The sequence below is a fragment of the Ochotona curzoniae genome, unplaced genomic scaffold (assembly GCF_017591425.1).
Source record: "Ochotona curzoniae isolate NIBS_2020 unplaced genomic scaffold, NIBS_Ocur_1.0 scaffold_2476, whole genome shotgun sequence".
Classification (NCBI taxonomy): domain Eukaryota; kingdom Metazoa; phylum Chordata; class Mammalia; order Lagomorpha; family Ochotonidae; genus Ochotona; species Ochotona curzoniae.
The window spans coordinates 17,042,223-17,053,201 of record NW_024467095.1 but is presented as its reverse complement, the minus strand read 5'-3'; the positions used below and the strand labels follow the sequence as shown (position 1 = coordinate 17,053,201).

Genomic DNA, 10,979 nt, shown 5'->3' with positions numbered 1-10,979 from the left:
ATTATCCAGCCCACACACGTGCCAGTGGGTACCACTATCTGTCTAGCCATACCTGTCCCAGTCCTGGTACTCATGCTCACCAGTTGGAGTGACAACCCAAGAGAGAGGTGCCCGCTGTTTCCCTAAAGGGGCCCACTTCCACTCTTAGATCTTGTACTCTCTAGGATCTGCAGTTTGACCTGACAGAATTTGTCTGCTATGACAGCCTCTGCCACCTGATGCTGTAGAAGTGCTCAACCTACCCACACCCACTCTGGCTTATTTATGCACCAGTAGGAACAGTCAACCCAGCCTGGCTTTCCCATGATCCAGCTCACATTAGGTCAATAGGTGTTGTAACCCTGCCTGTCCTGGTCTGCCCCCATCCCAATTCTCACACTCACCAGTAGGAGTGGTGGTCCAGCAGGGGAGCCCCACACAGTCCCCTTTGCTCCTCCTCCCCCTACCAGGTCTCACATGTGCTGGTTGGTTGCTATGGCCTCTTCTCTGCTTCTTCTTCTTCTTTTTTTTTAAGGGTTTATTTATTTAAAAGATGTATTTATTTTTATTGCAAAGTCAGATACACAGAGAGGAGGAGAGACAGAGAGGAAGATCTTCCGCCTGATGATTCACTCCCCAAGTTAGCAAATGGCTGGTGCTGCGCCGATCCGAAGTCAGGAACCAAGAACTTCCTCCAGGTCTTCCACATGGGTTCAGGATCCCAAGGCTTTAGGCTGTTCTCAACTGCTTTCCCAGACCACAAGCAGGGTTAGAATTGGTGCCCACATGGGATCTCTTCCTCTCGGTCTCTCCTTCTCTCTGTATATCTGACTTTGCAAAAAAAAAAAAAAATAATAATAATAAATAAATCTTTTTTAAAAAGTGGTCACATGAAATGAGCAGGTGAGAAGATCATCAGACAGGGATGAAATTGTGCAGAGCTTTTTCAGTGTCCTGAAAAACGAGAGGAGTAGGAGCTGATGGGGAAGCCACCATAAAGTTTCAACCAAACAGAAGGGATTGATTGCCCACTCCCACCCTGACAAAGGAAGGCAAATCTCCCATCTCCTAAAGAAAACAACCTGTATTTAATCCTAATTAAAATAAACAAATGTCCAGGTAGGTGGGCTGGAGTCGAGGCGGATGGCATACTGGAGGAAACTGATCCTTGTTTAGGAAAAACAAGCATCTGGCCCCTGAATCTCCTTTGCGGATTGTGCCCTTAAGCAACTGTCTTGTTCCCAACTTGGCCTTTCTGATGCAAAAGCTAGAATGTCCCTCATATTTCATGTTAAATAGTCTATTCCCACTGAATATGAAAGGCATGTAATCTGCGGTGCAACTTAGTGGGTCAACGAGCCACATTCCTACCCTGTAAAAATTAGTTATTTATGTGCCAGACACAGCGGAACAGACATAGACTTTTTCATCCATTTATTGGCTCACTCCCCAAAGGCTGGCAATAGCCAGGACCAGATTAGGCTGGAAGCCAGGAAACAGGAAACCTATCTCATCTCCTTGGGGTGGGAAGACAATATGCAGAAAGCACAGAGTAGCTGGAACTTGAATGAGGAATCCTAATGTGGGGCGTCAGCATTGCAAGCAGCGGTTTAACTTGCTGTGCCCCAACATTGGTCTCAACCATTCATTGAAACGTCCAACTTTGCTTGCAGCTCCAAAAATGCAGGACATAGGCAGAGGACAGGAGGAGTGATAGACTTTGTCCTAGTGGGTTTGAGGGAGGAACAGGTTTAAGTCTGAATTTTGAAGGATGGGCATTCACAACCAAGGGGAATAGAAAATTGCTGGCGTGTCATGTCTGAGAAGAGTGACAGCTTCACTTTGAGACGTTATGAGGGAGAAACGGGTGTGTGGGTGAAAAGACTCTTGGACAAGTGTGTTTCTCTGAAGGTGGTTCCAGACCACCCAGTTCACACTCACTTGTGAAGCTGTGGAAACTGAACTTCGAGATGAGCCCTAGACCTTGCTTAGAGGGAAGCTTCTCACCGGATTCTTATGCAAAATAAGGCTCAAGAAGCTAACTACTGTTGCGCGCACGACTCCTATTGTCCAGCAATAAGAGGCAGACGCGAGTGAAGTCTTCTGCCGTAGTCTTTATTGTGCACACAAAGATGAGGAAGAGGAAAGGGCCCGGACCCAGGCAGGCTGCCTGCTCTTATGTGCTGACTGGCCCCGCCTCCGCCGATGATAGGTCGGCGTCATGATCACGCAGGGTCCTGGGCAACCGGATTCGTCAGTCCCCAGTGTTCACGCGCCGGCCACGAGTGGGTCATGCCGTAGTTCACTGCGTGTGCGCTGGGCACCTGCGCAGTACTACGAAAGCTACGTGACTCTCCACCAGGCACCAAGGTGTGGCTTCTCCGGCCGGCGCCATTTTGGGTACGGCATGTGGCCAGTGCATACGGATGCAGCTGGCAACAAACTACTGCTGGTATCTGCCTTGTGGCACAGTGGTTTAAGCCACTATGTGCTACATTACCATCCCCTATCAGAGCACTGGTTCAAGTCCAGGCTGCTCTGCTTCTTAGCCAGCTGCTTGCTAATACGCATCGGAGAGCATCAAAGGGTGGCTCAAACACAAGAGACCTGCCACCCCTGTGGGAAGCTCAGATGGAATTCCTGACTCCTTGCTTCAGTCTGGCCCAGCCCTGATCATTCCAGACATTTGAGGTTGGCCAGCTGATGGGAGATCTTTGTTTCTCTTTTTCTGTAAGTTTGCCTTGCAAAATACATCAAATAAATCTTAAAAAAAAAAAAAAAAAAACCACTCCAGTGCTTTCCTCGTCCTTGGGTGATTGGTTACAGATGTCATAATCACACAGTCTGCAAAGGCTTGGATCCCTTACATAGAATGACGCCACACTTGCAAATAGCTTATGCATGTCCCCCTGTGGTCCTTAAATCACTGCTAGATGCCTTCTATCTGAGATGAATAACTGCTCTTCTGTATTGTTTAGGGAATAATGACAAATTCATGCCTGAGGAACCCAGAGCTGTGGAGAGCTGACCAGGTGTTGATCATTGTTAAATAGTGCAATTTCATACTTGAGTCCTAGAGAACAGAATTAAAGACTTGGTTGAGAAAGATGCTGGGAAGTGTTTTGTTTGTTTCCTTTTGTTTATTTATCTTACTTGTTTGACTGCCAAAGAGGAAGAGAAAGGAGAGAGAGATCTTTCATCTGCTGTTTTCCCTCCCAGATGGCTACAAGGGCTGGTCCAGGAGCCAGGAGCTTCATCCATATCTCCCTCTTGAGTGGTGGGTCCAAGCACTTGAACCATCTTCCCTTGCATTTCCCAGGCCGTTAGCAGGGAGATGTGTGGGCAATGCCAGCGTCGCCGTGTACCCCGAGCCGAGCGGAGGGACTAGTGTTATGAGACAGACAAAACACACAACACACAGACAGCACACAGTGGGTCATTCTTGTGAACAGAATGCCGATTTATTTGAAGTCAAGCTGCATCTTTTATAGTCTGCTTGGCCCCTCCAGGCATTTCCCAAAGCTTAAGCAACACCTAAGCTCCCCCGAGGGTATGTAAAAAGGGGGGGGGAGGGAAGCAGGGAGGAGGCAACCTGCTGGGGCTGAATGCATCAGGCCAGGATTGTGTATCCTGTTACACCTGGAGAAACAAACTAAGCTGTGGAGTTAACCCTTGGGAGACCAGGGCCTACAGAGATGAAAAAGGCAGAACAGCCGGGAGACAAACTGGTGATGGCAGAGACTTAACCTACTAAGCCGCAACACTGGGGAGTTTTACAGAGAGGCTAGGATGCTGTTTCCCTCCTGGTGGCTGTCCTGTTGGTACTTCCAAGACCTTGTCACATCCAATGGAGCAAAGCCTCTGGTCACCCACCACGCTCCCTGCCAAGATTCAGCACCGCAAACATCACTTGTATACCAACAGTTTGATTTCTCTGCTCTGATTCCATTCTTCAAGCCCCTTCAGGTTGGGGTTTGACAACAAGTATGTAATTTCCGTTATGAGTCCACGTAGATGTTTTGAGGGAAGAGAGGAAAATTTTGAACTCATGAATTATTTGGACATCAGAACCAGAGTTTAAAATTTTCTTTTACGAAGCTGTATCTGTCCAATGCAGATATTTGCAAATCTTTATATGTAGCAATTGCTTGAAAGACACACCTGTTTTCACTCATTTAAAAGGCAAACCACTCAAAATTAATTTCACTTTTTTTTTTTTTTTTTTTTGGTTGGGGAAATTCTTCAAACATTCTGGTTTGCAAGAGGACTTTCCCCTATCCTGTTCACATGCATTCACTTATTACAGAGTTGAGTAAACTCAGGTTTGAAAAACTCGATGCTGCCGTGCTGGGATTGTGGCTCACTGGTGTACACTGCCTCCAGCAGCTGCATCTCATTTGGGCGCCAGACACCTGACTGCTTCACTTCCAACCCGACAGTTGCTAGTGTTCCTGGAAAAACAGCTGAAGATTGTTCAAGTGCTGGGGCCCTTTGCCCCCATGGAGGACTCCTGGAGGAATCCTTAGGCTCCTGGCTTCTCTTGAGGCCATGTGGGGAATACAACAATGATGTAAAATTTCCCTGTGTTCCTCTTTGTTGTTGCTATTGTTGTTGTTTTAACATTTATTTATTTTTAATTGCAAAGCCAGATATACAGAGAGGAGGAAACACAGAGAGGAAGTTCTTCTGCCTGATTCACTCCCCAAGTGACTGCAAGGACTGGTGCTGCGCCAACTCGGAGCCAGGAGCCAGGAGCCAGGAGCCAGGAGCTTCTTCCAGGTCTCCCACGCGGGTGCAGGATCCCAAAGCTTTGGGCCGTCCTCAACTGCTTTCCCAGGCCACAGGCAGGGAGCTGCTTGGGAAGTGGAGCTCCCGGGATTAGAACCGACACCCCTATGGGATCCTGGGGCGCGTTCCAGGTGAGGACTTTAGCTGCTACATTATCCAGCTGGGCCCTCCACGTGATCTCTTTCATGTGATCTCTTTCAGGTGATACTTTTTCCTCTTTCTGTGTGTGCTACACTACTTCCATTTCAACCTCCCTTGACCGTGTTGATCTCTCACAGGTCTCTTGTCAGTAGTACAACTCGAGTTTTCTTGATTAACGAGATTGTGTTATGCCCAGATCTGTTGTGACAGTGACAGCTGCTGTTAGGCTCAGGTCTGGAGTCCCTCAAGTTAATCACCATGAGTCTGACTTCGCAGCAAGCGCACAGGGCGCTTTACTCATGCTCGGGGGCTCCAACCGTTACCATCACAGTGGCTCCAGGTTGAGCCCCCAGACAGGTTGGCGCGGGGTTTTTAGCACAATATAGGAGATTGCACAGTTACACTCGTGGTTGGGTAACACAATTACACTCATGATAGGTCCACTTTTAAAACTGCATAAAGTTACACTCAGGTTTGGCTGACCAATTCAAAAAGCGCATGTTGGCAAGTTTCTATTGAAGAAAAAACGTTTCAAATAGCATAAATTGGCGGGCTCAGCAAAGTGGCAGGCTGTGGAGTCTTATCTCTATGAGGCACAGGAGGGGCCCTTGCCGCATTTCCCAAAAACATTTTTTGCAGAAACAAAACTTGTGCAACTTCAGATTAGGCTAAGGCGGGAGTCACCTAGGCAACATTGGGATAAGGCGGGAGTCACCTAGGCAACATTGGGATAAGGCAGAGTCACCTAGGCAACATTAGGCTAAGATGGGAGTCACGTAGGCAACTTCAGATCAGGCTACACTGATAGCTGGAATTCTGAGTTCCCTCAACGAGAGACAACGTGGAGCTCTGCCTCAAGGGAGGAGCTAACACCAAGTGCACCGAATTAGGCGTGTGTTCGTTAACGAACCTAGCCTAATCTTCACAGAGGAGCAACACACACGAAGGACCAATCAGAGGCCGCGAGTCTCCTTGGCGTTCGGGGGGCGGGGCTGCGCAGGCCCCACCCACCTCGCCGCCTCCCGCTGGCGCCGCCCGAGCCTCACGGGCTTTGGCAGGGCCCGCCCCCTGGAGAGGCGCGGCGGTGATAGGGCGGTTGAGCTGCTCGTCAGCGCTTCAGTTGCTGGGGGAGGGCGGTGTAGGCGGGGCCTGGAGGCCCGAGAGAAAGGCGGGGAGGCGGGGAGGAGGCGAGGGCGGGCTGGGCGGGTTCGACGAGCGCTTCGGCGGTTGGCGAAGCGGCCGGGGTGCTGCCTCCCCGGCGTGAGGAGCGGGGCCCCGCTGACAGATCCCCCAGCTTCCGGCCTCGCCACCGGGGAGGCGGCTCCCCGGAGGCCCGAGAAAGCTTCCTCGGGCGGCGCTGCCTGCCCGGCTCGCTGGTTCTCCGGCCTCCGAGGAGGCGGCTGAGGAGGAGGAGGAGGTGGCCGGGGTCGGCGGGCGGAGACTCCCCCTTCGCCGGCGGCCGCGGCGGGCAGGACAATGGAGGTGGCTGTGGAGAAGGCGGCGGCGGCGACGGCGGCCGCTCCGGCAGCTGCCGCCGGGGGGCCCTCGGCGACGGCGGCGGGCGGAGAGAACGAGGCCGAGAGTCGGCAGGGCCCGGACTCGGAGCGGGGCTGCGAGGCGGCCCGGCTCAACCTGTTGGACACTTGCGCCGTGTGCCACCAGAACATCCAGAGCCGGGCGCCCAAGCTGCTGCCCTGCCTGCACTCGTTCTGCCAGCGCTGCCTGCCCGCGCCGCAGCGCTACCTCATGCTGCCCGCACCCATGCTGGGCTCGGCCGAGACCCCTCCGCCCGCGGGCGGCTCCCTGCCCTTCGCCACCCAAGGTGAGAGCGGGGGCGCGGGGAGGAGGCGGGCAGGGGGCCGCGGGGAGGCGGGCGGCCTGGCGACCCGCTGTCCCGTGTCGGCCGCCCGGGCTGCGCGGCGGGGAGGGCCCGGCGGAGGGGGCGGCGGCGGCGGCGGCGGGGACCGGGAGGGTTCTGGCCTGGGCGGGTGTGCGGCGCCCGCCCTGCAACTTCCCCGGGCGCCGTGCACTTGGCCGCGCAGCTGCCGCTCCTCGGCGGGCCGGGGGGTCGGGGGGCCGGTGCGATCCGCCCCGTTGTGCAAGCTCGGTCCGAGTGCCCCGGGGAGCGCGTCCCCGTGTTGCTTGCTGACTGCTAACCGCTGCTTCTGCACAGCTTTGTGCGGGTCGCTGTGATCCTGATCAGCTCGGGTTCCCTCCCGTTATTTGAGCAGGAGGTGGGGGAGGGAGGGGAAGGATGGAGAGAAAGTGATGGGGACTTTGTTTGAAGGTTGATTGCAGGTTGCATGCCAGCTGTTTCCTATCCTGGGTTTTTTTTGGTGGTGGTGGGGGGAAGCGTTCTTTAGCTTAGTGAGTTCCCAATATTCCTCTCCCCATTTTTGCTGGGGACAAAAGAATCCTGGGACGGTGTTCTGTTGTCTCTTTGGAAGGTTGTATTTTGAGATGGTAAATACTCAAGAGGACTGGAAGCAAGTGAATGTTGAGCCCAGGGTTTTCTTAGGTTTTGTAGACCGCTGCTGTAAGTTAGTTACTGTTCTCTTTGTGATGTTTTTACTGCGTTAGGTGACTTTTTGACAGGTAGTTCCCATTGCTGTGGCTAACAGGTCAGAACCATTCGAAGTGTGTGAGAGTAATTATGGTCATTTTAGTAGACGACTGGAGGCTTTTACATTTTAGTGTTGCAAATATTTGAGCCGCTCCTTTTGAAAAATACAAAGTAACTGAAAAAGTAGCATTTGATTTACACCTTTTTAGCGGGAACAGATGATTTAATTAGAGATATTAGCGCTAATTAGGTAATTGTACCAGGTGGGGGTGTGAAATTAATGCTTTAAAGAGATTGTGGTCTCAGATTTGTCTCGCCTTGTGTTCGGAACAGTGTTTGCTTGTCGGGGACACTTTTCTACGGGTCTCTGCTGTGCTGCGAGCAAGTACTGATTGCTCTTTGTTTCTGTTTTTTTTTTTTTTTTCAAGGATGTTGTATAGGGAACAGCCTTGGAAAAAAGAGATAGTGTCTTCCACCAGAGCCAAGGGCAGGCATGCCTGCTGTCCAGTGGATAATGTCTTCCTCTGGAGCCAAACAGGAACCATGATTATTGCCCATCACAGGAGATTAGGGTTTCCCTGGGCGCAGGGTCCTCTCCTGCAACACAGTCCGCTGCCCGTGTAGGTGTCCGGCAGGGGTTTTCAAGAGATGCGTTGTGGGAACTGGAACTCTGGGAATGACTGCAAAAAATGTAGATGCCTTCCTTAGCTGATGCTGTTGCTGCGAGGAGGTAATAAACTGCCCTTTGTCTCTGACCCTGGAGTCTTTCTTAGTCTTGTGTTACCATGGGGAAACCAGGAAGCTATTTTGTTAGCTTGCAACTACACTACAATTCTTCACAGGGGTTTACTAGTAAGTGGCCCACCTGTTGGAGAATGAATGCAGGTGAAAGTTAAATCTGAGTTAGAAATTCTTAAATGCTAAGGTTTCTTTGATCATTATCCTTTTGGAGCTGCAGAAGAATTGATTCCTGCATCTGTTTAGATACAAATTCTTGGTTATCTCTTATATAAAGTGATGTACAATTTGCATAGACCATATTCGTTCTCATTGCAACCTTTGCCAGATTGTTTATAATACTTTGTTATGTTGATATGACAAAATACATTGATATTATGTATATGCTATGCAAATAATCACAATATACTGTTATACTGCACATGTACTTATTTTTGTCATTCTAATTTTTTCTGAATATTTTGTGTGAGGTTTGTTAACTCCATAGATTCTGAAAGTGGACTTTTTAAAGATTTATTTATTTTTATTGGGAAGTCAGAGGAGGAGCGGAAAGAGAGGGAAAGAGCTTCCATCCGATGATTCACTCCCCAAGTGGCTGCAACAGCAGGAGCTGAGCTGAAGAGCTGGAGCTGGGCTGATCCAGAGCCAGGAGCCTCTTCTGGGTCTCCCACACAGATGCAGGGTCCCTGCTTTGCCACATTACAAGCAGGGAGCTGGAAGGGAAGCAAGGCCACAAGGACTTGGACCGATGGCCATATGGAATCCTGGCACATGCAAGCCCACTTGGCTACCCAGGTGGGCCCTCTCCTTAATTCTTGATAGTCCTGTGGATTGTCAGGTGAGAGTTCAGAGCAGGTGTTAAAGTGTTTGACTTTTTGAGAAGTCTGAACTCTGGATTTTGGTGTAAAATCTCTAGTATTAGATACTGGCAAGTAACATTGCTTTGTATGTTCTTCTGTATTTACACATGAATATATGTGAGTTCATATTATAAGCCATGCAAAATGGATTTGTTGAGGTTGAATTCGCCTTTATTCTGTTTTGCTGTAATTTAGACAGTGGTGTTTTAGACATTAGTAAAAATTGTTAAATTTTAGGTTCCTACCTCCCTCCCTCAAGACGGTCTGCTTCTTGTCTAGTATATATACGAAGCCCTAGGATTGCTTTAGGACAAGCCGTATTATATTTCAAAATACAATTTGTCACAAGAAGATTCTTCAGAAAATTAGTCTCAAGATTTGGAACAGTACTTCTCAAAACTACAAGAAAGTTTTCTGTTTGCTGTACAAGTATTGTGAGTGTGCCCATTGATGATCTTAAATGAAATTTACAGAAAATATATCCTTCCTAATACAACTTGGCTTAGATAAGTCAGCATAGGATTTTGTTTCATAAAGAAATGTGGGATGGGGTTGTGGTACAGTGGGGTAAGTCGCTGCCTGCTGCTTTGGCATCCTGTATCAGTGGAAGTCCCAGCTGTTCTGTGTCCAGCCCAGCTCCCTCCTGTGCCTGGGAGAGCAGTGGAGTAGTTGGACCTCTGCCTGCCGTGTAGGAAACCCAGATGGAGTTGTGGGCTCCTGGCTTCATCCTAACCGATCCCTGGCCAAAAGAGCAGAAAGATGGAAATCATAAGATTTAATGGCAAAGAATTAATAGCATTTGAGATTGGTCTTTATTTGTACAAGTTCTGTATGAGGGCCCGGTGCGGTGGCACAGTGGTTAAGGTCCTCGCCTTGCATGCCCGGGATCCCATATGGACGCCGGTTCTGATCCCGGCAACCCCACTTCCCTTCCAGCTCCCTGCCTGTGGCCTGGGAAAGCAGTCAAGGACGGCCCAAGGTTTTGGGACCCTGCATCCATGTGGGAGACCCGGAAGAGGCTCCTGGCTTCGGATCAGCATAGCATCGGCCCGTTGCGCTCACTTAGGGAGTGAATCATCGGATGGAAGATCTTCCTCTCTGTCTCTCCTCTCTGTATATCTGCCTTTCCAATAAAAATAAAGTAAATCTTTAAAAAAAAAAAAGTTCTGTATGAATTGTGTCACTCTCCTGTTGATGGAAGTTAGTACAGTAATCCTCCCTTATTTTGCGTTTCTCTTTTAGCAGTTTGTTATTCTTGTAAACCACTGTCTGAAAAATATTAAATGAAGGATTCCAGGATTAAATGGCATGCTGTTCTGGGTCATGTTGTGAAATGTGCCTGTGTACCTGCTGCATTAGGACACCTGTCGGTCACTTAGTTGCCTTTCAGTTGTGGATTTGGGCTGTTGGAATGTCACGGTGTCTGAGGAAACCTGACTGTGAGCTCACTGGCGCATCACAAGGCCTCCGTCACTGACCTGACTTCATCTGCATCATGTAGGCATTACAGTATGTTACATCACAAGTGATGATTTAAGTAATATGAATACAATATTCTAAGATTTTGAGAGATTGCGGTCACATAACTTTTTAAAATTTGTGCTTAGTTGAGCTCCTTTTGGTCCACGAGTTCACTGAATGCCTGCAGTGAATCCCTGACTAGGGTCAGGAGCTGAGAACTCATCCACAGCACCATGTCGGTGGCAGACACCCTGCTAGGGTCTGTGTGAGAAGGGACTTAGTTCAGCACTACTGGGTTTTGTCCCAGCACACAGGTGCCTTCACTATGAGGCTCAGTGCCTGCTCCAACTATAGGATGTTGTTAGTTTTTGTTAGTAACCTCACTGTTTTATGTAACAAGTGAAGTTTATCATAGGAATTATATATGGGAGAAAACACTATATATGTGT

General features: G+C 49.6%; 1 protein-coding gene across 2 annotated transcripts in view; it reads left to right on the top strand.

Annotated features, from left to right (window-relative positions):
- Positions 1-6,053: 6,053 nt before the first annotated feature.
- The window catches only part of TRIM24 (tripartite motif containing 24), a 79,422-nt gene continuing 74,496 nt past the window's right edge, over positions 6,054-10,979 (top strand). Inside the window, exon 1 of one of the 2 annotated variants that reach the window (XM_041002535.1) lies at positions 6,054-6,730. In XM_041002535.1, the coding sequence (XP_040858469.1) occupies positions 6,385-6,730 (346 nt within the window). In that variant the 5' untranslated portion in view covers positions 6,054-6,384. The remainder of the gene's footprint in view (positions 6,731-10,979) is intronic. The other variant, XM_041002534.1, reaches the window with a different exon arrangement.